The sequence below is a fragment of the Podarcis melisellensis genome (genome assembly GCF_964234715.1).
Source record: "Podarcis melisellensis genome assembly, chromosome: Z".
Classification (NCBI taxonomy): Eukaryota; Metazoa; Chordata; class Lepidosauria; order Squamata; family Lacertidae; genus Podarcis; species Podarcis melisellensis.
Window position 1 is genome coordinate 41028646 of NC_138547.1, and position 24543 is coordinate 41053188.

At 44.9% G+C, this 24543-nt stretch overlaps 1 protein-coding gene and 1 long non-coding RNA gene across 8 annotated transcripts in view; one reads left to right on the plus strand and one right to left on the minus strand.

The window, feature by feature from the left end:
• Positions 1–5200: 5200 nt before the first annotated feature.
• VMA21 (vacuolar ATPase assembly factor VMA21) lies at positions 5201–13460 on the minus strand. 2 transcript variants are annotated; one of them, XM_081897717.1, is made up of 3 exons: positions 13294–13460; positions 8269–8378; positions 5201–6029 (listed from the first exon to the last, which is right to left on the minus strand). In XM_081897717.1, the coding sequence occupies exons 1-3, from the start codon at positions 13344–13346 to the stop codon at positions 5887–5889; spliced, it is 306 nt and encodes a 101-aa protein (XP_081753843.1). In that variant the 5' UTR covers positions 13347–13460; the 3' UTR covers positions 5201–5886. The 2 variants fall into 2 exon arrangements, with proteins under 2 accessions (XP_081753843.1, XP_081753844.1); XM_081897718.1 differs by lacking the exon at positions 13294–13460 and adding an exon at positions 13168–13270.
• Positions 13461–13557: 97 nt separating this feature from the next.
• Positions 13558–24543, plus strand: part of LOC309362176 — a 120239-nt gene continuing 109253 nt past the window's right edge. For 3 of the 6 annotated variants that reach the window (XR_014164836.1, XR_014164837.1, XR_014164838.1), the window contains exon 1: positions 22713–22817. This is a non-coding gene — a long non-coding RNA (uncharacterized lncRNA). The other 3 variants (XR_014164834.1, XR_014164835.1, XR_014164839.1) reach the window with 3 other exon arrangements.

The following is a 24543-nucleotide window of genomic DNA, read 5'->3' on the forward strand; positions in this document are numbered from 1 at the left end:
CACCTTTTATTTTTTTTAAAGAAGAAGTCACATCTCACTTCTAACTTGGTAGCTGGGGGTGGAATAGAGATAAGTTTCAGCTTTAACATGTGAGTCACTGCTGTAAGAGGATATGAAGTTCAGGCTTGTGTCTCAGAATCAATTGATTGCTTCTGCTGTACATTTCAGAGAGGTTCTTGAGGATGAAAGAGATTGGAGGGGGTGGCAGACTGTTCCACCAGTTGTTCAGCGAAAACTGGACAGTGGAGAGGAACTTTTAGGGTTGTAGATGGGAATGCATCTTTATTATTAAAGAACATAGGGGGAAACATCCCAATATCAGCAGAATGTGAGCCTGTTTGGGGATTTATTTATTTTCAGAGGGTTTTTGGGGACAACTGCCTCATCGGGTGCACACTGAGGAGTAGCTGAGAGATGTAAGACTGATGGACATGTCTTTTCCCGTACTTTTGACAACAGCACCGTTGCCTTGGAATAGATATGGGATCAGGAAGCTTCAGCTCTCCAGCTGTTGTTGAGCTCCAGCTATCACAGCCAACACACAGGGATGATGTGAGTTGGGCCTATGTGGAAGGTCAAAGGTTCTCCACACCCCGCTCTCTAGGACCCTCAACCTCTTAATTCCTATTCCCTACTGCAGGGATGGGGAAATTCTGGCCCTCTAGATCAGGGGTAGGCAAGGTTTACTTCGCCTGGGCTGGTTCACTCCAGCAGAGATCTCTCTGTGGGCTAGATTGCGCGCGGGTGAGCGCGCACACGATTTCTGGCACCAGAGTCCCCACGCACTGTCAGTTTAGCGCAGCACGCAGGGACTCGCCGAGTGGGCGGCTCGGTTTGGGGGCAGCTCGTGGGCTGGTTAAATGACCCCATGGGCCGCTTGTGGCCAATGGGCCTTAGATTGCCTACCCCTGCTCTAGATGCTTTTGGGGCACAAACTCTCATTAGTCTCAAGTTAGCACAGCCAGTGGGCAAGGATTATAGGAGCTGTGGTCCAACAATGTTTGGAAGACCACTAGTTTCTCATCCCTGCACTAGAAACTCCCCACCCCACCAAATCTCATTTTCAAGACACAGCCTTCTGGTTATAGGCACCTGATTGGACCACAAACAAGCATACAAAGCCCATTTGTCTTTAGGACGCACAAGACATACATGTTCTCCAGGAGAATTGCCCTCAGTTGAGGAGCCTGTATTCCCACTGTTGTTCCGCTGGAACATGATGAAGAGAAAGGTCACCGTTCTCATTCATGACGTCTTCCTTTTAGAAAAGTCTAAGAGCTGCTTAATGAAAATCGTGCTTAAACATCTGCTCTCCCTTCCTGCTGAGCGTCGCTGCTGCCAAGCATGCTCGGAACAGTGGTGGAGCACTTCAGTACAGCAGCTCCACTCATTTCTTTCTTTGTAAAAGCTGCTGTTCTCCCATTGAAAACATGGAGAGAGGATAAATTCAGAGCTCAATCAGCAGCCATTGACCAGAAGTCACAAAATAGGAAAAAGTGAATGCAGGCAGGAATTTATCATATATCCAGGCTTGTTTTTTAACAGAAGGTCCCAGGTGCTGGTCTTTATCACTAATCAATCCCTATGTTCACTGGGCGATAGTCTGAGTCAATTAGGTTCTCTGTGATTCCATACTTTTTGTCCCTACCATTGCCTTTGTACCACTTTAAATTCTGCACTTTTAACTTTTGTTTTACTTGTAAGCTGCTGTGTACAGATATTTGCCCATAAGAGAGACATAAACAAGTCATAAATGAATACATAAATAAAAATAACAATTAAAGAGAGAAAATGGTAGAGATAAGGCAGCATTTTTACAGAAAATGTTTTGGTAGGGGGAACAGGTGGGTGAGCTCTCACCACCTCAGGCCAAGATGCATTGGAGAAAGTTGCTTGCACGACTAAAAAAATGTTGTGAACATACGAAGCTACTTGATACAGAGTCAGACCACTGGTCTATCTAGCTCAGCATTGTCCACACCAACTGTTTCCCAGCCCTACATGGAGATGCTGGGCATTGAACCTGGGACCTTCAGTACTCAAGAAGGAATATCGGAAGCTACCCTATACCAAGTGATAAATTTGGCCGATTTAGCTCAGTAGTATTGGACTGGCAGCAGCTCTCCAGGCTTCCAAGTGGGGTTCTCTCGCAGCCCTACCAGGAGATGCCAAGGATTGAACATGGGACCTTCTGCATGCAAAGCAGGTGCTCCAGCACTGAGCTATGGCTGTCTAGTCACACATAAGAGACTGCTGTGTAAAGTATTAAAAATGGAATCGAGCTTCAAGGGTTTTTATTCAACTTAATTCCTCTGCCTCCATTTGAGTGACTCTTTTAACAGACAAGCATGGCATTCCTGATCTAATGGCAGGAAGCAAAGTGTTAAAAGATGCATTACATCCTTTGCCAGCTAGCAGATAAAGTATGTGTAGTAAAACTTCCTATTTCAAAAAAAGGACAAGAGGAGCCATCATTCAACCTTATTACTGGAGTGGGTTAAGCAGAGGAAGAACACAGCACATTGTCTACCCAAGGACCACTTCTGGTTTCAAGAGTTTTGAAATTGTATCCCAGAAATAGGTACTTTAAGAACTGCGTCTGGACCCCAGTTAGTGCCCAACACTGTCAGCCCCAGCCACTGTTACGATTATCATAACATACTGTAGGCAGCAATAGGCACATTTATAAAGCAAAGGGTTGCAGTTCTTCCAAGCTCATTTGGAAGCTGGCTAAAAGTTTAGGCAAATCCCCTTCCTGCTCCTTCATCTGCAAGAATACACTACTTGTATTCTTCCAGTGTTAAATCAAAGGTCTTCCCTATGACTTCTGAAGAATGAAATAGCATAGAACAACTGTTTTGATATGATTCAAAGTTTCAGTTTCCTATAAGGATACTTCCAAGAACATCTAAGTGTACCTCCTTGCTGCTTGTCATTCCATTGTCCCAAACACATACACAGATCAGAAGAATCCAGAATATAAGCAAACATGTATGCCATATTATCTATTCCACATTATTAAGAGTGGGTTGGAACAGGACGGAATGACAAGCAGCAAGCAGAAATCTTTGTCTATGGAAAGGAGTACAGGAGCCAATTACTGAAAAAAGAAAAATCACATAAGACTCACTGTAAGAGAAAAGCATTCCTTCTCCCAAACAGTATGCTAAGTACATATTAGGAAATTGACAACATGGCTATGCTGAAAAAAGTTTTCTCACTTGAAGGAAGCCTATTCTGGTGGGCAGGGCTTAATACAGGCATGCACCAAGGATCCTCACCCAGTGTGTCATAAGAGCCAATGTATAGAAAGTAATCAGGAAAACTACAGAACTGAAGGTAAGATATTACTTTGCAAACATGCTGGCTAGCAAGTGATGATTCAACAGCAACCGTTTCATTTTTTGCATTTACTTTTGAGTCCACAATTAATTTATGCTATATGCTTATGTTTTATTAAAAAGGTTCATAATACATCAATTCCATAGATAAAGGAAGGAAAGAGAAATTTCAACACAATATACTACAAAATAAATTTGCAATTCAGATGAACCAGCAGCATGTTGCCCATTAGATTCCTCCTCCTTTAAAAAGGATACATCTTATTTACAGACTCCCTTAAGACACTGTCACTATTCTACATCCTTACGTTTTAAAATATTCCTAGTGATTTATAGTAACACAAGTAGGAGGTTCTCATTTGTAAACATTTTCAATCCCAGGATTTATCTCTTAGGTTAGGATTTAAAAACAGAGTAAAAACTTTGGAAGCATAATGATAAAATATTCAAGATTCAGGAAAGTTGTGGAAGTTAATTTCACTTTAAGGAAAAATTTGTCCTTAAGCAGCACTTCACATTAGCTACTGAAACAGGTACAATTCCCAGCTGCACACTGCTGCATTTCAGCTGTGCTTGTGTGCTGAATCCTGTGTAGCAGGTTCCAGTGAAATCAAGAAGTGATTTTGGATCAGTGCTGCCACCAGTCTAATCGATAAAAGTGGCAATTTGTTCAAAAGATTTGTGCATTTGTCCATGATTACACATGCATTCATAGCTATACTAAGAAACTCATTTATTGACAAAGACACAGGTTGAGGAAGAAGAGCAATGGCTATCTGGCAAGATTATGGAAAAGGTGACAGTATTAAATGTTAAAGATATTTAAAAGTATCAGTTGTGAGAGGGCAACACAAATCAGGTACATTTATTAAAACGAACTGTGGGGGTGTTATCCACTCAAGTTTTAGTCAGAGCAGACCCACTGAAATTAATGGGTCTAAGTCAGTGTTTCCCAACCGGTGTTCCGCGGCACACGAGTGTGCCGTGAGACGTTGCCTCGTGTGCCGCGAGATGCCTGGAGGGAGGCGGGCGAGTCGGGCGGCGAGAGGCGGGGCGGCGGCGGCGAGGAGAGGCCGCGCCTCCTGCTGCTGCCTGGCGCTCCTCCTCGCAGCCGGCAGCGCTGCCTGGGCGCCTCCGCGCGACTCTGCCTCGCTGGGTTTGGTCTCCCAGCAGAGACGGGTCACACGCGCCCCTCCCTCCCTCCCTCAGCCTGCGCGGAGGGAGAGCCAGAGAGAGGCATCGCTCCTGCGCGGCGGGAGAGGGAGCAGCCGGAGCGATGCCCCAAACGAACGCATGGGACCGGAGGGGAAATCCTCTCCGAGGCGGATTGAGCGCAGCTGAGAGAAGCCTTTCGAGGAGCTGCCGTGTCCCCTGGAAACCCCCTTCCCAGCTCTGCCTCAGCCGCCGCCGCCTCAGTTGCCGCCGTCCCTCAGTCCCTCGCTCTGCTGCCTCCTCCCACCCCCAAAGCTTGGAGGTTCCCCAGCAAGGGGGAGGGAAAAAACTTTCACTTTTGTGCGTCCCTCCCGGCGTGACGCTGCGCGCTGACGTCACGGGGCGGGGCTTTAATGGTGGTGTGCCGCGAGATTTTTTTTCAGTAAACAGGTGTGCCGTTGCCCAAAAACGTTTGGGAAACACTGGTCTAAGTTAATCAAGTCCACTAAATTCAATGGCCCTACTCCAAGTAGAACTAACAAACAGATACATTCCTGGGTCTCAACAAACAATGCACAAACATTTTTAGGACTGCCTAACGCTATTACCGAAATCTGTGGTAAAGCTGTCAGTGCTAATTCTACCACAGTTCTTGGAAATTAGGCAAAACATTCCATTGTTGAGGAAAAGCATTTCTTGGAAGGGGATAACTGAATTAAGAGTCAAGATTAGGGTAGACTCTATACTTTGTGGGGAAAGGTATCCTACATTAAAAGCCACCATGCAAAAATGTGCTAACAGGTGGACTGAAGTTACAAGCTCCTAGACAGGACTCAATGCATCCTTCCTTCTCCATCAAAAAGTATACAGAGCCACTTTTTCAAGCACCTGGTGTTCTGTTTAACCATGAAGTGTAGCCAGCATACTGTCAGTCAAGGCTCCTGAAGTTGACCCCCCCCCCCCCCAATCTAAAAGACACAGGAATAAAATCTATTTAAAAGAACTTCAACCATTTTTGATCCAAACTCTGTTGGCGAAGCTCTGAAATTCTTCATGTTCAACTTTACGAATTATCTAGATGTTCATTTCAAAGCAGTTCTAGGCAGGTTACTAAGCAAGCAAATGTTTCCCAGGAGCTCTCTGCAGACAGATTGTGAAAATTGATTCCAGGGTACTCCTGTTGAGGCTCCCTTCTAGTCTTCCCAACTCTGCCAGGTCTTGAGGCTCATGAAGTCAGAGCTGTAATTTAAAAACTAAAAATGCTACTGGAATGGGGGAATGATGCAACCCCATCTTGTCCCATTTCAAACACCGACTATTAGACTTTACACTCTGGGGCTTCGCTCCACCTAGAAACGTCCCCTCCTTGCCTGCCATGCTGCAGTGGCGACTTTTAGTCCTGCTTCCCTTCCCGCCATTGCCGTGAGCCTTCGTTCCATGCCACATAGACAAAAAGAGCGAGCACGACATGAACAGCTACCACAGCAACTATTGCGGCATAAAAATAGCTGTCTCTGCTTGACATTCCAAAGGAACCTAAAAGAACAAGGGGGGGGGGGGAGAGAAAAGAAGCATTAAAACTTACAGGAAGCCAGTAAAAAAATCAGCCAATGACTTCATATTTTCTAGTGACCAAATTATTTAAATGATAAAAAGATTGGGCAGAAGTGGCTAAAGTAAAACTATGTCTTCCTTTTAAGGCCCTCGGCTTCTATAAAACTCTTCCAGAGTCATAAATATGTCCTTGATTTGAGGGTTTTCTATGGTTCACACAACAGCTGCAACCTAGAGAAGAGTATCAGTGCTTGAGTCTTGAATCCTATCCTCATTTACAAGACAGTAAGCCTAAATGAAACTTACTTCTGAGTAGACATGCAAAGACTGTGCTGCAAGAATGTTTTTAGTTATGATAAGTTTCACTTATGAAGAAAGCAACACAGAGAGGTAAATCATGTATACTGACATTCTTCCATGATCAACATATGCAAATAAAATGGACTTCTTTACTCCATGCCAGCCTTCACTAACTTGGTGCCCCCAAGTGTTCTAGACTACAACTCCCATTGGCTGATGCAAGTTGTAATCCAAACCATCTGGAGGGCACCAGGTTGGTGAAGACCCTGCCACACACCACCTCAGTTATATTCAATACCTTTTTCTGCCCATTAATAGCAGCGAACAGAAGCTCTGAAGTTAAGTTATGCACATTTAAAAATTATTATTACTGGGAAGGGAGAGAGGGTACAACTTAGCAGCCCTACCAAAACATATACAAATATATCAGCCACGCCCTTATTTTCAGTGTTTATGCTCCGAACATTCAAGATGGGTTACAATAATTTTTTTTAAAAAAATGAACACAAGTTTTTGACACCAGCAAGATCACAGGCCAAGTGCCTGTGGGCTGCTGCTAAGTGGCAGGGCACCTTAGCAGTGGGTACCAGCCGTGGGAAAAAGCAGCCCCCGATAATTCGTGTGCCAAGGAACAACAGTCTGCCAATGGCACTACGCCAGCCAGGCAGAGAGGGAATCTCCTTGGGTGAAGTTATGCATGTTTTGTTAAAATGTTTTTGCTTGCAGTTAAAATTGTTTTTAGTACACACTGGGAGTATTTGCACTGAAGGTGTGGGATATAAATAAAAAAAGAAAGAAATGTAGAGAACAGATTTTGCAGTGCTGTTTGGAAAACATACATAAAAAGGAGAGACCACATATATTCCAAGAAAACAGATGTTACATTTCTGGGTACATTTTCGTGAGTATGTTTTTCCATTTCCAGAGTCTAAACCAGAGGATGACTCAGAGGACGGAGAAAATTTGTAAGCTGCTTCTGTTCAGCTATGTAATGAAAACTGCCCTTTCATCTAATAAATTGTATTTGGAAATTTCCAAAACTCACTTTAGTAATTTAGGAGGAGCTCTGCTTGTGCCAATTTTCTAACTGAAAGGATAAGATAACTTCTGGTTTCTACGAGGAGCACAGCTCTATCTCCAACACAATATATATATCTAGACACCACCAAAAAAGTGCTTTTCCAACTTTCCCCCTGTGGAGCACTGGGACATTGTTGAGGATCATAGAATCATAGAATTTTAGAGTTGGAAGAGACCCTGAGGGTCATCTAGTCCAAATCCCTGCAATGCAATGCAGGAATCTTTGGAGCTCGAACACACAATCCCAAGATTAAGAGTCTCAGGTTCTATCGACTGAGCTATAAGAAGCCACTAAGGGGTTTTTCAGCCCACAGTCCCAATTGTAATGCACAGTGCTAGATGCTTTTAATTGCATTTTTATTATTTCTTTTATTTTGTTAACATTGTATTATCATAAAAATACAATATAAGAAATGAAAGAAGCAATAAAAACACAATGAAAAATCAATATGAATATTTAATGCAATGGGTGTCCTGTCTTCCAACTTCAGCCACAAAACCATTGACAGGTCACAGACAATTTTATGGGAGACACTGCCATAAATTGTTTTCAAAACAAGTTTTACAAAGAATTTGGTTTCTCCATTGCACAAACAATTTAGAATGGCACAGAAAAGCCTCCTCCTTCAGTGTTTTGATACTTTAACATCTTGACAAATGCTTCAACAAAATATTCAGTGATCGTTGCTATTATTCAAATCCTGAAAATACAAAACCCAAAGAAATGCTGCTTACTATATAACAATATGTAATTTTAAAAAATAATCCAAATAATTGATTTATTTTTAAGATAAAAAAGCAAAGATAACAAAAAGAAGCAGGTTGTAATAAAGAAAATTACCTTCAAATACGTATACCTTTGATGAGAAATACAGCCCAATGGGTAACATAATCATTAAAGTAGTGAAGAACAGGAGTGTTCTTAGGGTCGAAGCTAATGAAGTTTCATTTCTGCAAGAAACAAATCACAGTGTGAGAAACTTGAGCAGGGCCAGGCCCGACATATGGAACGTCCAATGTTCATTTAACCTGGCATTTGTAGGATGGATGAGGTGCAAGGAAGACTGTTAAGAAAGGAAGGAGGCAAAACAGTGTTTGCTGAAAAAGCATGTTAGGAGTGTAACAAATGATAAGTGAAAATGAATAACTAAGCAGGCTCATACTGCAGTAATCAGAATGCTAAGAAGAAGGTAATAATACAATGTCTTAATACTGTGCCATGAGGCATCTCTTCATCCCGCCACACCCTGGGTGGACAGGGGATCCTGCTGCAGTAGTAATGAAGATGTTTTTGCTTTAGAGTTAGGACTCTATTTGTATTAGTCCCACCCAGAAACAGACTAGGCGACACCGGATCCGCTGGATCCTTAGCTGGCCCCACTGCCCTCACATGATGGTAACGGGCCCAATCCAGGCTTCTTTGCTGTACCAGCCCTGCTGCTGCTGTAGTGAAGGGGCATTTTCCTGTTTCTGCTGTCATGACCAACATGAATAGCAGGGCTTCACAGTGCAGCCCTGCAGGGCCTGCCACTACAAAGTCAGGGTTTAGGATTGTAGCCTACTTTTAGTTGTTCTGAAATCAACCAATAAATGGTGGTTTTACTTGTTGGAATTACACACACTTCTCAGAACTGCTGAACAAGTCTACTACTGGTCATTAATATTGTCTATGGGAAACAATTAAGGCTATTGTTTTTGACAGACACTATGAAGATGTGCCAATATGTATGCCATACTGTTCAATTTAATGACTATTGATAGGAATTTAAAAATTCTCAAAGTCTACAAACAAGATAACATTTACTCTAATGCTAATACTAAAGTTTTCTCCCCACCACTTGGCCTTCCATCATACATCATACCACACCGACTTGCATTTATTCGTGCAAGGTTCAATGTTTTTCCATCGAACCTGCTGAGCCACAGATTCTCCAAGGGTTTGGTGTCTCCGCTATGCGAGTGTGACGGGAAAACAGTTGAATCTCTTCCACATATAATGTTCAACTGTCCCTTACATAGCATAGCTAGGACTAAATTCCTGGGTCCTGCTTTATTGCGCTTGGTTGGCAGGCCTGTTGAGTCACATGCCGCACTGCTTTTGCAGGATACAGATCCTTCTGTAACTCTGCAGGTGGCGAGATTCCTGAATGCGGTTATCTCACACACAAAAACCACCAAAAAACAACAACAACAACAAAAACTAATCGGACAGTTATGATGAGAGTGCATGATGGATCTCGTCTCCAGTTCTCCTTTTTCTGTGAACCGTCCCTTGGATCTTTCCGGGCCCCAAGCTGTTATTTGTCACTGCTCAATGACCCACCCTTGCATCGTGGTGTTCCCCTTCTGTTGTTAGATGTATTGGTTTTTTATGCTTCTGTGCTTTTATGTTTGTACATATTTTATGGGCTAATAGCCGTAAATAAATTTGAATTGAATTGAATTAAAGTTTTCTATCGAGTGAAAGCTGCATTCCTGGCAAGTATTACAACCAGAATTAAGAAGCAATCAAATACCTCTCAATGGATTAACAAGTGATCAAACAGCTCCCTCTGGATACCAGCTGCATACATATTGAGGAAGGAAAATATGTACCGTATTTTTCGCTCTATAGGACGCACTTTTTCCCCTCCAAAAATGAAGGGGAAATGTGTGTGCGTCCTATGGAGCGAATGCAGGCTTTCGCTGAAGCCTGGAGAGTGAGAGGGGTCGGTGCGGGACCAAAGAAGAAGCCAAGACAGCCAACGGGATGGATAATTCCCCGCCCCTTTATTTCCCCAAACTAGGTGCGCCCTATGGCCCGGTGCACCCTAAAGAGCGAAAAATACGGTAATTTAAACATAGATCACCTGCATTTTAAAGGGCATGTTTTCACAGAATCAAGTGCTATTTCAGATGCTGCTGTGAGAATGAATCTCACAACCAATTTAACACAACTGCACAACTGGTGACCCAGCACAGAGATCCATGTGTGCAGAAAAATACCAGCACCTCTCTTTTCCACACAGGAATCTCCATTCAATTTGATGGAGGAGCCAACCTGCATGCGCAGATGAGTATGGGTTGTATCCAGTGCTGGTCCTGCTCAGAGCTAAACCCACTGAAATGAATGAACATGACTAACTTAGGTCCATTAATTTCAGTAATTCTACACTGAGTATAACTTAGTTGTGTGCAACCCTATGTGGCATTTTACACTAAGCATCTTTATTTTAGGCATGGTAGATTTACAGGCATACTGGAGTAACTGGGCTTGCTTCCAAATTTGCTGGATGAGGCAAATGGCTGGGAATTGTGTGCATCCAATTTTTCACTTTAGTCTTTAAAGACCTAAATGACTTAGGACTCAAATATATGAAAGTTTCCTTACCTACATACCCTATCAGCTATTAAGAATAGCAAAGGGAGCCCTCTTGGTACTTCCCCCACTTTTTGAAATGTGGGGAATGGCAGCCTAGAAGAGGATTTTCTCCGCAGCAGCCCCTAAACTGTGGAATGCTGTTCCCACTCTGGCACCTTTCATCATACACTGAAGATGCATTTCTTTACTCTGGCCTCTTGACCAGAGTGGTGGTGGTGTTGTATTTATTTACTTATATTCTGCCTTTTTCCCTAACAGGGACTCCAAGTGGCTTATAGATAACATAAGAACAGCTAAAAGGGAGGGGGTCCATTAAATTCTTCTTCTGATTGCATATTGTTTTAACAGATTTTGATCTTTTGTTTCTATATTGTTGTAGTCCTCTCTGGGACCTTATGGAGAAGGGTTGGTAAGAAATCCAATACATTTTAACCATTCACAAGTTATATTGGAGCCAGTATAGTGGAGTGAGACTCTGTATAGAAACATTGTTCTATATTTTTGTTTGCTTTCAGCCCCTTGCATTCTGACACAAAAGGGCCAAGTTCTATAGAAGTCTTTGTTAACCAAAAACAATTGAAAAATGTAAAATAAAGATACTGTTTTAATAATATTTTGCTTCAGCATTGAAATGCCAATGATGCAACACTGCAACCTAGTGGAAACTGGAAATTTCTTAGCTGCTACTGTGAATCACAAATGCAAGCACATTTTAGTAGTACTTTAGGCTCCATAAGCAAATACAGCATTTGGTTTGTTATGTTAGATTTTACATTCAATCTGATACACCAATCACAGCTTATTTTTATGTGGGCTTCCACTAGTCAATGCTTGCTTTGTTGAGTTAGTTGTTTATACCAAAATAAAGTGACCTGGCCAAGTCTAAATGTCAAAAACAGGTGCATTTAGATAATGTAAACTGGCTTATACTGGTCACCTCCTGCTTACATATAGAGGTACTCTGGGCTGACTTGTCTGAACAGCACTTGCTCCTTGAGATCTAAGTAACGAGCCAGAATGGTGTGGTTATAGCTGCAGACTTTGGCTGGAAAGAACTGGATTCAAACATCAACTCAGCTACAAACCTTACTGGGTGACCTTGCCCAGTATATCCATAAGGTATACTGTTTAAAGAGCTATAGGCTGCCACCATGAATAAGAGGTAATATGAATTCCAGTCATGATGAGTTGTCAAGGTTAAAATTGATGAGAAATTTTGTTTTGTCATAAACTACATGTGGCAACAGGAACACTTGTTTTTGTTTTAAATAACAGTGTTTTGATCATTTTAATTTCAGTAATGAACACATTTAAAAGATAACTTTGAAAAAGCCCTTCTGGTTTTTTGATTATCATATCCAACCCTCTTTCTCCTCCTCATGTTTTCCAAAGGCCTGCATGATCAAACTGAAGTACAACACACACCTTGCCAAAACCAAACCACATTCTAACCCAAAATGAAGAGAATACCCTATCCCACTGTACCCCTGCCCCTACTATGGTATTCAGCAGCATACTGCCTCCAATTCTACAGGATGCTCATTTATTTATTAAATTCATCATCTCAGCTTTCCACCAAATAGGTGTTCCGTACAGCCAATCATCAGGTAGCTGCTGATAAAAATGTTTCCTCTAGGTTTGCCTAAATCACCCTTTAAATCCATCATAGCTAGTGACTATCCCCACTTATGCCTATGGGCTGCACCAAAAAACTAGCAATGGTAAGATAAATAGCTCAGTTGGTAGGGCATGAGACTCTTAATGTCAGGGCCGTGGGCTTGAGCCCCACATTGGGCAAAGATTCCTGCATTGCAGGGGGTTGCACAAGATGACCCTCCCAACTCTTATGAGAGAACATTCCACTCCATCCCTCTCCCCTTGACAGAAGTCTCTGCAGCAATCCTTGACACCTCTAGGTAGGGCTGAGGAGGCCCCACATCTGAAACCCCAAAGAGCTGTTGCCAGCCAGTGTAGAAACCAAGCCTTCAGGTATTTGAATGAACAACCCGCCGCCAATAGAGATTCAGCGGGCGCCTTCTTGTACCAATCTCTGCTACTCCGCCAGGCAATCAAAGAGAGCTTCCCCTACCCCCCCCCCCATAACAGCCTTTTGGGTGTTGTTTTTAAAAAGAAAATCCTTCCCACCCACCCACGCCTTTAACTTTTTATTGCAAATAAATCGATAACACTGAGCCACATAGACCAGTGGCCTGGCTCGGTATTAAGGCAGCTTCCTATGTCCCTGTTTCGCTTCCTTATTTTGACATGCAGGGAACTCCCAACCCGCCTCCCCCATATCAGTCACTGGAAAGACACGCACGTCGCCCCCCCCCCGCCCCCGTCAAAGCAAGCGAAGGCCACAATCCTACATTCACTTACCTGGGAGTAAACCTCATCGAAGCCAACGGGGCTTACCTCTGAGTAGGCATACCCAGCACTTTCCCCCTCCATTCCCACCCGCTTCCCCCCCTCCCTCATTTTATGTTATTTGTTTTAATTTATAACCTGGGATCGGGAGGCGAGAGCGCGTTCAGAGCGGCCTTGTCGTAGCGCTCCATGACAGGGACGGTATGAGCCTTTTTACTCCCTGCCTCTCCGGCAGCGGCAAGGGAACAGGAGAAGCTGCGCGCGCAGAGAGAATCCTGGTCAGCTGACGCCTTTCCTTCCCATCCTCCACCGCGGCCGCCGGTCACGTGACGGCGGGCAAAAAAAGGCTCGCTGGCGTCCCTTTGCAGAAGGGAGGAGAGCGAGAGAGCTGCCTAGACTGTCTCTCCCAGAGCGCCCTCTTGTGAGCACCACAGGTAGAGGTAGAAATGATAAATGAAAAGCCTTCGGATTCTCCGGATGTGAATAGGGCTGTGAGGGACTGGGGGCGGCAAGCGGATGTAACCGGTTTTAGTCCTACTCGGAGTAGACCCGCCTAAAGAATCCTTTAATATCCAGGTGGGGGCCCTTTAATATCGGGGTGGAGGGGGTGGGGTGGGCTAGTCTAGGCTGCGTGCGCACGCGTTCGAAGCACATCCTCTTCCTCAAAGTATTATGGGAAATGTTGTTTGCACCTCATATTTCAGAGTGCGCTTCTTTCCCTCAAAGGATTCTGGGAAATGTAGTTTGTCCCTCAGAATTCTCAACAGCAATTAATGCATTACAGTGCCCAGAATCCTTGTGTTTGTTCGTTTCAATTGTGCTTTTGAGATACCGTTGTGTACACAGCTTTAGTTGGTAATAACCCAATATTTTATATTTTTTATTATTTTTAATTAATTCTTAATTACTTTTGTGGCCAGTGTAGCCTGTTTCATACAGGTTCATCTGCAGCTATCATTCGTACTTTAAAAAACCCCCAGCAGCAGTACAAATTCACTGGGAAAATATTAATACACTATATCTTAAATAGCAATTAAGATATTCTCAAAAAATAAAAAGCTGTGTCAAGAATGACTGATTGATTGATACATATAAAGATTTATATATAGAATGCTTTAAAACAATCTCATAAGTGGGTGATATGAAATGGTATAAGATGCATTTTAAAACAGCAATAAAAAAGATTTTAAAATGGTAGATATAACAGACTGGCCAAAATGTAGTTGAAAACAGTGCATTAAAAAATTAGATGTCTGAGCAGGTTTGCTACTTTTCAACATGGAGTTCCCAGAGCAGGTAACAATTAAAATCAAGCTCTTAAAACATCCAATTAGCAGCAACAATTATTACTAAAACAGTGGATGTTGTGAAGAGTTAGAAGTTAACACTGCATAAAATCAAAGCCATAAGATTAAAAAGTAATCACAACAACTGTATTATTTATTTAGGACATTTATGTCTCGCATTTCTTCCAAGAAACTCATAAAGTAGCAAATATTGTTCCCTAGCCCCTTTTATCCTTATAGCAACTCTGTGGTGTAGGCTGACAGCTAATTACTGGCCTAATATCACATTGGCTATATTTGTGCAACACTCTACTATGCAATGCGATATAATAAGCATTAATGGAACACTCTGTGGTGGCTTTTAACAATATCAGCCTTGCATATAACTGTCAGGCTGTATCTCTTTTCATAGCCTTTTGGCTCCCATGTTTTCAACCTCTCTCTCTCTCTGTGTGTGTGTGTGTGTGTGTGTGTGTTTGTGTGTGTGTGTGTGTAACACACCTAGGTTTGCCAGAACTGAATTCTCCAGGTTTGCCTGGCCACTCCCAGGTGGCAGGAGGAGAGCTTGTATATCCTGGTAGGTGAGAGCGCCTTACATTTTAATTATATTATTATTAAGAAGACTGTGCAAGTTTCAACCCGGCAAGAGCCAGCTGCAAATTATTCCACAGACCCTCAGAGGGGAGTTGCAGCAGTGTCTGCCTACAGAGGGATGTGGTCCTTGTGCTGAAATGATCCCCTAAAACCATTTAGTGGTGCACCCCCCCCCCATGGTATTTGTAGAGATGAAGGTTGGTCTATATTTTTTAATATTAAACAAGCACATGAATACATCTCTGTTGAGGTGCACCCACCATTGTGAAACCTCAGGAGATTATGGTGATGCACTGGACTCCAGGTTGTCGTCAGTTGCAGACTACCTGTGACATCATAATTGTACATGGCAACTGACTGGATATAAAGGTGTGCCTTTTTCTCTTCTCCAACAGAACACAGCAGAAACGGTTGTAGGATGCAGGATTGCCCAGTCTTTTTCCACTTGGATAAGGTGAATTGGCAGGTGGATGGAGGCAATCATCTGGTTGTGGGATGTTGTGGAGCAATAATAAGGCAAGTTCACTTGCTGAGCAGGATCATGTCTTGAAGGCATCTGATAACCCATGGTCATAAACTGGCTGATGTCTATTGAAGGACCCAGCAGATGTTAGTGGGTGGAAGCTGGTAAAGTCAGCATTCAGAAACAGGTACGTAGATGCCTCAAGGCTGAAGCAGGCTGATGTTTGTGAATGTCAGTTGGTTGGCATTTAGCTTTGGAAGCCAATCAACAAAAACAGGTGGATATTGAAGTTGGGTCATGATTGTGAATGAATGGAGAACAAAAGATGAGCACTGGCGGAGGAACGAGGAGGAGCGCACCGCCCCCTGCACCATTGGGGAGGGGGGTACCATTGTGGCCACCACCCCCCGGACACATGCCGGGCACCCCCCCCCACCGTGCCGGGCGTCATGCCCCCGGGACGCACACCACCCCCTTGGTGCTGCAGCATGCAGCTTTGCCACTGAAGATGAGTGAAGGTGTCTGTTGTTCTTATATATTTACAGTGGTACCTTGGGTTACAGACGCTTCAGGTTACAGACTGTTAAATGTTCGAAAAAAGTCAGAAGCCCAAGGCAGTATAAGTTCCTTAACTACGTTTATTCAACATTTGTCAGTGACAACAGCTTAGGTAAAGGTAAAGGTACCCCTGCCCGTACGGGCCAGTCTTGCCAAACTCTGGGGTTGTGCGCCCATCTCACTCAAGAGGCCAGGGGCCAGCGCTGTCCGAAGACACTTCCGGGTCACGTGGCCAGCGTGACATCGCTGCTCTGGCGAGCCAGAGCTGCACACGGAAACGCCGTTTACCTTCCCGCTAGAAAGCGGTCCCTATTTATCTACTTGCACCCGAGGGTGCTTTAGAACTGCTAGGTTGGCAGGCGCTGGGACCGAGCAACGGGAGCGCACCCCGCCGCGGGGATTCGAACCGCCGACCTTTCGATCGGCAAGCCCTAGGCGCTGAGGCTTTTACCCACAGCGCCACCCGCATCTCGACAACAGCTTACTCATAGGAAAACAAGAACCGAACTGACTGGTCAATACAATAATAACGAGCATGAACTGACTATTGACAGTTGAAAGTGTATGCACTTGCCATTAGAACGCTCGTCTACCAATGCTTATACGATTGGTTAGAACGTGCCTTGTAACATAAAAGCATAGTCATCAAGGTGTGCTGGCCTTTTCCGCTCCCGCTGGGACCATTGCAGTTCCTGTGTCCAAGTGGGTGACTCAGGAGGTTTCTCTGGTACCCGCGGTCTGAGTGGGGCGGTCAGCTAGGCCGGCTCTGAAGGGGTTACTGCCGATGGAGCCACTGAGGATTTCAGCCTGAAGTCGCTCTGCTGGGGTAACTCAGTCACCGGCAACCCATCCGGTTCCCACCCTGGCCTGGGCACAGAATCTCCCAAAGTACCCATATCTCTGTTCTATGGTTCTGCTTGAAGTTCCGTGTTCGGAGGTGCCCTGACTCTGATCTGGTCAAGGTGTCTCTTCCAAACCAGTCCCCCCTCTAACCCTACCCGTAGGAAACCGGAGCTGTACAGCGAGCAATGATACCAGGGACCCAACCCTGTCCAGGCCCGTAGTTTTGGACATAACACAGTGTCCTCCGGGGAGAACCCTCTTGGAGCCCCCTGCACCACAGTGGATGGCCGTTGCTCAAGAGCCCGATCAAGGTGCATATGATCAAGGAGGGTAGTGAGCCTCCTCCCCATAAGCAACTCCGCCGGCCGGTCACTTTGCTTGGGGTGATGTGTTGGGCCAGTAAGAACTCCACTAACCGGAGAGTCCAGTCTCCATGCACTTTGCGCCTAAGCGCATCTTTGGTAGTACAGACCATGCGTTCAGCTTGGACGTTAGTGGCCGGGTGAAAAGGAGTGGAACAAATGTGGCAGATTCCATTCTTGGTTACAAATTCTTGAATTCCACCAAAGTAAAAGTGGTCCCATTATCGCTCACCAGTGTGTCTGGCAAGCGGTGCCGCAAATAGCTTCCTGAGCGCGTTTATAGTTGCTCTAGCGGACACGGTTGAGGTCGGCACCACCTCAAGCTACTTGGACTGAGAGTCAACTACTGTTAGGAAGTGTTGGCACTGAAAAGGCCCTGCGAAATCCACGTGCACCCAGGACCATGGGGACTGTGTTGACTCCCAGGACTGTATGGTGCCTTGGGTGGATCTGGCCAGGAGACCTGGCAGGGCTCACAATGTTTCACCCGGCCCTCTATCTCCACATCTATGCCTGGCCACCACACATAGCTATGGGCCAATGCCTTCATCCGGATGATCCCCGGGTGAGACATGTGCAGCCCTTCTAAGACTTTTTTCCTTAATTTGAGGGGGGACGACTATGGCACGGCTACCCCATAACACGCATTCTCAGTGAGTAGACAGCTCGTCCTTGCGGGCTGTGTAGCATGAAAATTCTGGACCCGGCTTCCCGGGCCACCCCCTCCCCACCCAGTCTGAGATGCAGGACAATCCTTCACGGTTGTGGCGGCAATGTCCTTCACATGCAAGGGCTGGTCCGTTAAGTCTTCCAGCCGCAGGATCTGTGGGCAGGAGCAGGGTCAGGGCCGCTCTCTGACAACGGCAAGCGGCTGAGTGCATCTGCGTGACCCATGGCTTTCCCGGGTCAGTGCTGTAGCAAGTATTGGTAACCAGCCAGGAAAATGGACCAGTGCAATAATCGTGGCGAAAGCTGGAAATTGCAGAGTATGGAGAAAATGAAGGATAAAGTGCGAGACTGGTTACATTACGCTCAGATTAAGGAAATTTTTAAAAGTGATAAAAAGCTAGGATTCCAGGTGGAGAAATCGAAGTTGGAGACAGAGCTGTTAGAACCTAAGACTAAGGTACTTTCAAGAATGTATAATTTGCTGCTGAAATGGAATAGGCAAGACGAAATGGTTAAGTCGGCTATGATAAAATGGGCACAGGACATTGGGCATAACATTATGTTTGAGGACTGGGAAAGGTTGTGGACCACTGGGTTGAATTTCACTGCATGTAATGCTTTGAAAGAAAATGTAATGAAAATGATATACAGATGGTACATGACCCCAGTTAAACTTGCCAAAATATACCATTCGTCCGATAACAAATGTTGGAAATGTAAAGAAAATGAAGGAACATTCTTTCACCTCTGGTGGACTTGCCCTAAAGTGAAGGCCTTCTGGGAAATGATATATAACGAGTTGAAAAAGGTGTTTAAGTATACCTTTACCAAGAAACCAGAGGCTTTTCTTCTGGGCATTGTCGACCAGAAGGTGTTAAAGAAAGATAGAACATTTTTCATGTACGCAACAACAGCAGCAAGGATACTACTTGCTAAGAACTGGAAAACTCAAGATCTACCCACACTGGAAGAATGGCAGATGCAACTGATGGACTATATGCAACTAGCGGAGATGACCGGCAGAATCCGAGACCTGGGAGAAGAAAGGATTGAAGAAGATTGGAAGAAATTCAAGACCTACCTGCAGAAATATTGCGATTTAGTGGAATGCTAAGAAAGATGCTTGGTTATAAATAATTGGCCATCATTAAAATAGATTAAGAATTGATATTTAAGCATGTGGTTATAGATTTGGAAATAAGATGATAATTTGCTTGACAAAAATTATTAAAGACGTAAATGGGAGCGGGAGACGCGAGGAAGCTCAAGAATATTATGAAACTTTGTTAAAACAAAGCAATAATGTTTATTAATATTGTATTCTCTTTTTTAAAAAACCTTAATAAATATTTATTAAAAAAAATAATAATAATCGTGGCGAAAGCATCTGGGGTGTCTGGTGGTCGGGCGCAAAGAGTCCCAGTAGTGGCTTGTAGTCAGTAACGATAGTGAAAGGCCGACCATAAAGGAAGTCATGAAACTTTTTGACTCCCTTAACTATTGCCAAACCTTCCTTGTCAATCTGGGAATAGTTGCACTCCACCGATGTGAGAGTTTGGGAGAAGTAAGCCACTGGGGCTTCCCTCCTATCCAGAAGCTGGTGGCCCAGTACTGCACCTACCCCATAAGGGGAAGCGTTGCAAGCCAGCACGACCGGGAGCATTTCATCAAAGTGTGCAACACTGAGTTGGACACAAGCAAGTCTTTGACCCCTCGGAACACCTTGGCCTGTCGAGGGCCCCAGACCCACTGCACTTTTTTGTTCAGGAACCTGTGCAAAGCCTCATCTACGGCTGCCTTGTGTGGCAGGAACACGTGGTAAAAATTAAGAAGTCCCAAGAAGGCTTGTAACTCTGCCTTGCTCTTTGGGTCTGGAGCATTGCAAATGGTGCGCACTTTGTCCTCTGCTGGATGAAGGGCGTCCGTGTCAACCCGGAACTCCAGGAAATCCACGCTGCTCACTCCCAACAGGCACTTTTTCTGTTTTACCTTAAGTCCTGCCGCCTGGAACCGTTGGAGCACTATCCGTAATCTGGCAGAAAAGTCCTCTCTCGGCGATGTGGCTATCAGCACATCATCGAAAAACGGTGTGATTCGGTAGATGCCTTTAAAGAGATGGTCCATTAGACTCTGAAATAACCCTGGAGCCATGCTAACTCCAAACTGTAGGTGTTTGACCCTGAAAGCATCCCCATGAGTCATGATTGTCTGGGCGTCTGCGGTGGCCTTGCCAACAGTTAGCTGCTGATAAGCTTGCGCTAAATCCAGCTTCCCAAAGATCTTGGCTCCAGCCAGGGTTGCTAACATGTGGCTCACCACCAGAACTGGGTACATGTGGTCCTGTAAGGCCCGGTTCAGGGTGCATTTGTAATCGCCACAGATACGGACTGAGCCGTCCAGCTTAACCAGTGTGACGACTGGAGTTTCCCAGGTTCCCGAAGCTACTGGCTCTAAGACCCCTTGGGTGACTAAGCGATCAAGCTCCTCATCAATCTTGGGTTTAAGCACAGATGGGACTTTATGGGCCTTGACCCAAATGGGTTGCACCGCAGGGTTGAGCCATAGGCAAATCGGGGGTCCGTTGTACAGGCCCAGAGTTCCATCGAAGACTGATGGAAACTCCTGGCAGATCGATTTGAAATCTGCCCCTGGGGAAATCTGATTAAGCCCTGAAATACCTAAGCCTAACAGCCCAAACCATGCTAGGCCTAGAAGGCTAGAGAATGGGCCTTCAGTTATGATGAGGTTCAAATTCTTGGTGTACTTCTTAAATTGAAGGTGCCCATTCCCTTTAGCTGGATTCTTTTTCTCTGGAAGTCCCACAGCACTACGGGGGCCGGGCGGAGATGAGGACCACCATTAGGGCAAAGCTCTTTCAGAGTCTTAGCAGATATTATGGAGTAGGATGAGCCAGTATCCAACTCCATAGTTACCCCTGGGTTCCTTCTATCTTGAGTTGTACCCTAAGCTTATTGGACCCCGGGAACGGAAGTTGAAGTACCCTAGCTAGAGAGGTGGACTGTAACTCCTCCTCTATGTAGGTCTCGTGGACACGTTGCTTGGGTCGTGCTCTGGAGGTCTTGGAGCGGCAGACTCGACCAATGTGGCCAGTCTTCCCACAGTGGTGACATGTGGTGTCCTGAAACTTGCATGTCTGACGCTCATGGTTTTCTCCACAGATGGCGTGTCAGGTGCGTCAGATAATCGCTGGTTTGACGATGCTCTAGTAGCTTGGGAGCGGTGGTGTCGGTCGGATTGGTCCAAAGCTCGGTGGACATCCTCATTGTAGGAATCTATGGAAGATGACCCATCTCGCTGGGTGCGGTGAGTTCTCTTTTCGGTACATGGGCTGTGGGCTGCATCGTGGGCGTTATCCTTCTCAAAGGCAGTGGCCATATTCATTGCTTTCATCATCGTGATGTTGTCTTTTGCCAGCAGCTTGTGGTGGAGACGGCTGTCTCGCACGCCACTGATGAACCTTTCGAGAAGTCGTTCCTTGATGTCAGCGAATTGGCAATACATCGCAATTGCCCGGAGCACTGCAATGTATTCACTCACTGACTCTTGTGCTTGTTGATCTCTGTGCGCAAAGTTGTAGCAGCGGTGGTTCTTAGTTGGCTGAAGCGCGAGGTGTCTTGTCATAGCCTGTGTCAGCTCATTGAAAGTGCATGCCTCTATGTCCCTGGGTGCCATCAGACCTTCCAGTAGAGTGATGGCGGAACTTCCCAGCACTGTCAGTAGCACATCCACCTTGTCTGCCTCCCTAGTGAAGCTTTGTAGTCGGACGTAGCTTCTTTATCGGCGGAGTCACTGCGGCCATTCTTCAGGATGGCTCATATCGAAGTCCGGTGGCAGCCGACTATGACTGGTGGCCATCTTCGGACAGGAGCAGTCACTTGTGTGATTGTGCATGGTTGCGAAGATGCAGCAGGTGCGGTCTCGTTTCCGGGACTATTTGCTGAGTCCAGCGTGGCGGTGAGTTTGCGCTTATTGTGAGGCGGCAGGCAACGGTGCTGCAGTGCGGTCTTGGGCCTCTGGCAGCCAGCGGGAGTTCATCTGTCCCATCCTAGTCGCCAATGTTAAATGTTCAGAAAAAGTCAGAAGTCCAAGGCAGTATAAGTTCCTCAACTACGTTTATTCAACATTTGTCAGCGACAACAGCTTACTCATAGGAAAACAAGAATCGAACTGACTGGACAATACAATAATAATAACGAGCATGAACTGACCGTTGACAGTTGAAAGTGCATGCACTTACTTGCCATTAGAATGTCCGTCTACCAATGCTTATACGATTGGTTAGAACGTGCCTTGTAACATAAAATGTGTTAAACCCAATACATAACACAGACGCTTCAGGGTACAGACTCCACTAACCCAGAAATAGTACCTCGGGTTAAGAACTTGGCTTCAGGATGAGAACAGAAATCGGGCAGCAGCAGCAGCACAGTGGCAGTGGGAGGTCCCATTACCCAAAGTGGTACCTCAGGTTAAGAACAGTTTCAGGTTAAGAACGGACCTCCAGAACGAATTAAGTTCTTAACCCTAGGTACCACTGTATACCCTGCCGTTTTCACTGAAAGGACTCAAGGACAAAAATGACAAAAATGAGAACCACTGAAAACTCAGAAACAACCAACCATTAAAGACATTGATAGAATAACAAATGTATACATATCTAAAAGGTAAAGGTGAAGGACCCATAGATGATTAAATCCAGTCGAATTTGACTATGGGGTATGGCACTCAGGCTGAGGTAGCTGGTGTTTGTCCACAGACAGCTTTCCGGGTCATGTGGCCAGCATGACTAAACCATTTCTAGCGCAACGGGACACCACGATGCGTGCCAGAGTGCATGGAAATGCCGTTTGCCTTCCCGCAGTGGTGGTATGTATTTATCTACTTGCACAGGTGTGCTTTTGAACTGCTAAGTTAGCATATAGTATACATATCTAAAATCTATTTTTAAAAAATCTATTAAAAACATACAAATAATTACAATAAGAATAGCCACAGTACAAGATGATCTTCATGGCAGTCAGCTGGTGTGTGCTTGCGGGTGTCAAGGGTACGTTTCGAATGTGATCAAAATGGGCTCCAGTGGAGGGAGCCATGAGTGCTAATAGGCACCTGGTGTGAAGTGAGAGGAGCGCATAAAGAGCAAGAGCTGTGCTGCCTCTGCCGCCCACAGCAACTCCTGGATGGCCTTTTGTTTTTATCAACTGAGCTGGAGGAAGCAAGCGGAAAGATTGATCAGGGGAGACCAGAATGCTGAGAGACCATGGAAACTGAAGTCTGGACTGGAGGAGGTATTGATTATTTATTTTCATTTGGAGTGGAGTGGAGTGGGGATGAGGTGAATCATTTAAGGGAGAAAACAGGAGAGGTGTGGGCTGCCTCTGAGGCAGAAGAAAATAAAACTTTGGGTTGGGAAGTTCTGGCATAAGTTTTTGTGAGGAGGGTATAGTTAGTCAGGTCAGAAGGAAATTAAATGCATAAGGTACTGACTGCCAATTGCATCATTAGCACCAGCTGTTCACAAGCACCGTTCATGGCAAGCATAGGCTCTATAAGTGGCTCAGAAGGAATGATCCCCTCACTTCAGCTGGACCTGGGTAGATCCATTTTTGCTATGGATCTTAATTTCCAGGCTGTGACATATTTGCTCATTTGTATTTGATTTTGTGTTTCTTATTGGAATGACATGCTACCAGAGACTGTGATTAATACTTAATATAATCATGCTTAATGGCATCACTGGGGCCTGACTCTCGTTCCCAGGTTTGGGCCATGAAATCTCAGGGTCTGGGATGCTCCTGACCTGGCAACCCGAAATGCACCCATCATCCCAATGTGAATGATATAATACGTTATGCACACAGCGAACCTATACCTCAAGCACGCCTACTAGTTAGAAAGGTTGTAGTCCTATGTCTTCTCAGAAATAAGTTGCATTTAATTCAGTGGGCCTTACTATGTGGTAAGTGGGGTGAGGATTGCAACCTAAGACCTGTTAAACTCAATGAGATTTCTCGGCAAAAATGCTTAGAATATGCAATGAATTCAGAAGTCACTGTATTGAAGGGGGGTGACTCCCAAGTAAATGTGCACAGGATTGCAGCCTAACACTGGAAGCCCCATTGTACAGAATATAACTTACTTCTGTGTGGATGGCTATATGATTCTCCTGCAAGTCTATTAAGGTGCTCTTTTAGGCTTCAGTCCTAAACCATTTCCTCTGGAGTAATGGGGTTTACTTCTGAATAAACATTTTTTAGGATTGCATTTATTATTTGTACCCTGTGCATCTGGCTGGGTCTCCCCAGCCACTCTGGGTGGGTTCCAACAAAGATTAAAAATACATTAAAATATCACACATTAAAAACTTCCCTGAACAGGGCTGCCTTCAGATGTCTTCTAAATGTCAGGTAGTTGTTTATCTCTTTGACATCTGATGGAAGGGCGTTCCACAGGGCGGACACCACTAAATAATTGTGTGCATGTGTTTTAATAGAGCAACTAATGTGCAGGTAAGTATATTAGAGGAAGTAAGGAAAATGTTAGGCAGAGAACGAGAGAGGGTGGGTTTGGAATGTTGGTCGTGAATAGTGTT

Excerpts from the sequence above, each read along its gene's own strand:
- VMA21 (XM_081897717.1), bottom strand. The coding sequence starts at position 13,346 with ATGGAGCGCTACGACAAGGCCGCTCTGAACGCGCTCTCGCCTCCCGAT. Across the intron at positions 8,379-13,293 it reads CTCTCGCCTCCCGATCCCAG|AAATGAAACTTCATTAGCTT; the intron begins GTTATAAATTAA and ends TGTTTCTTGCAG. Across the intron at positions 6,030-8,268 it reads AAAGGTATACGTATTTGAAG|GTTCCTTTGGAATGTCAAGC; the intron begins GTAATTTTCTTT and ends TTGTTCTTTTAG.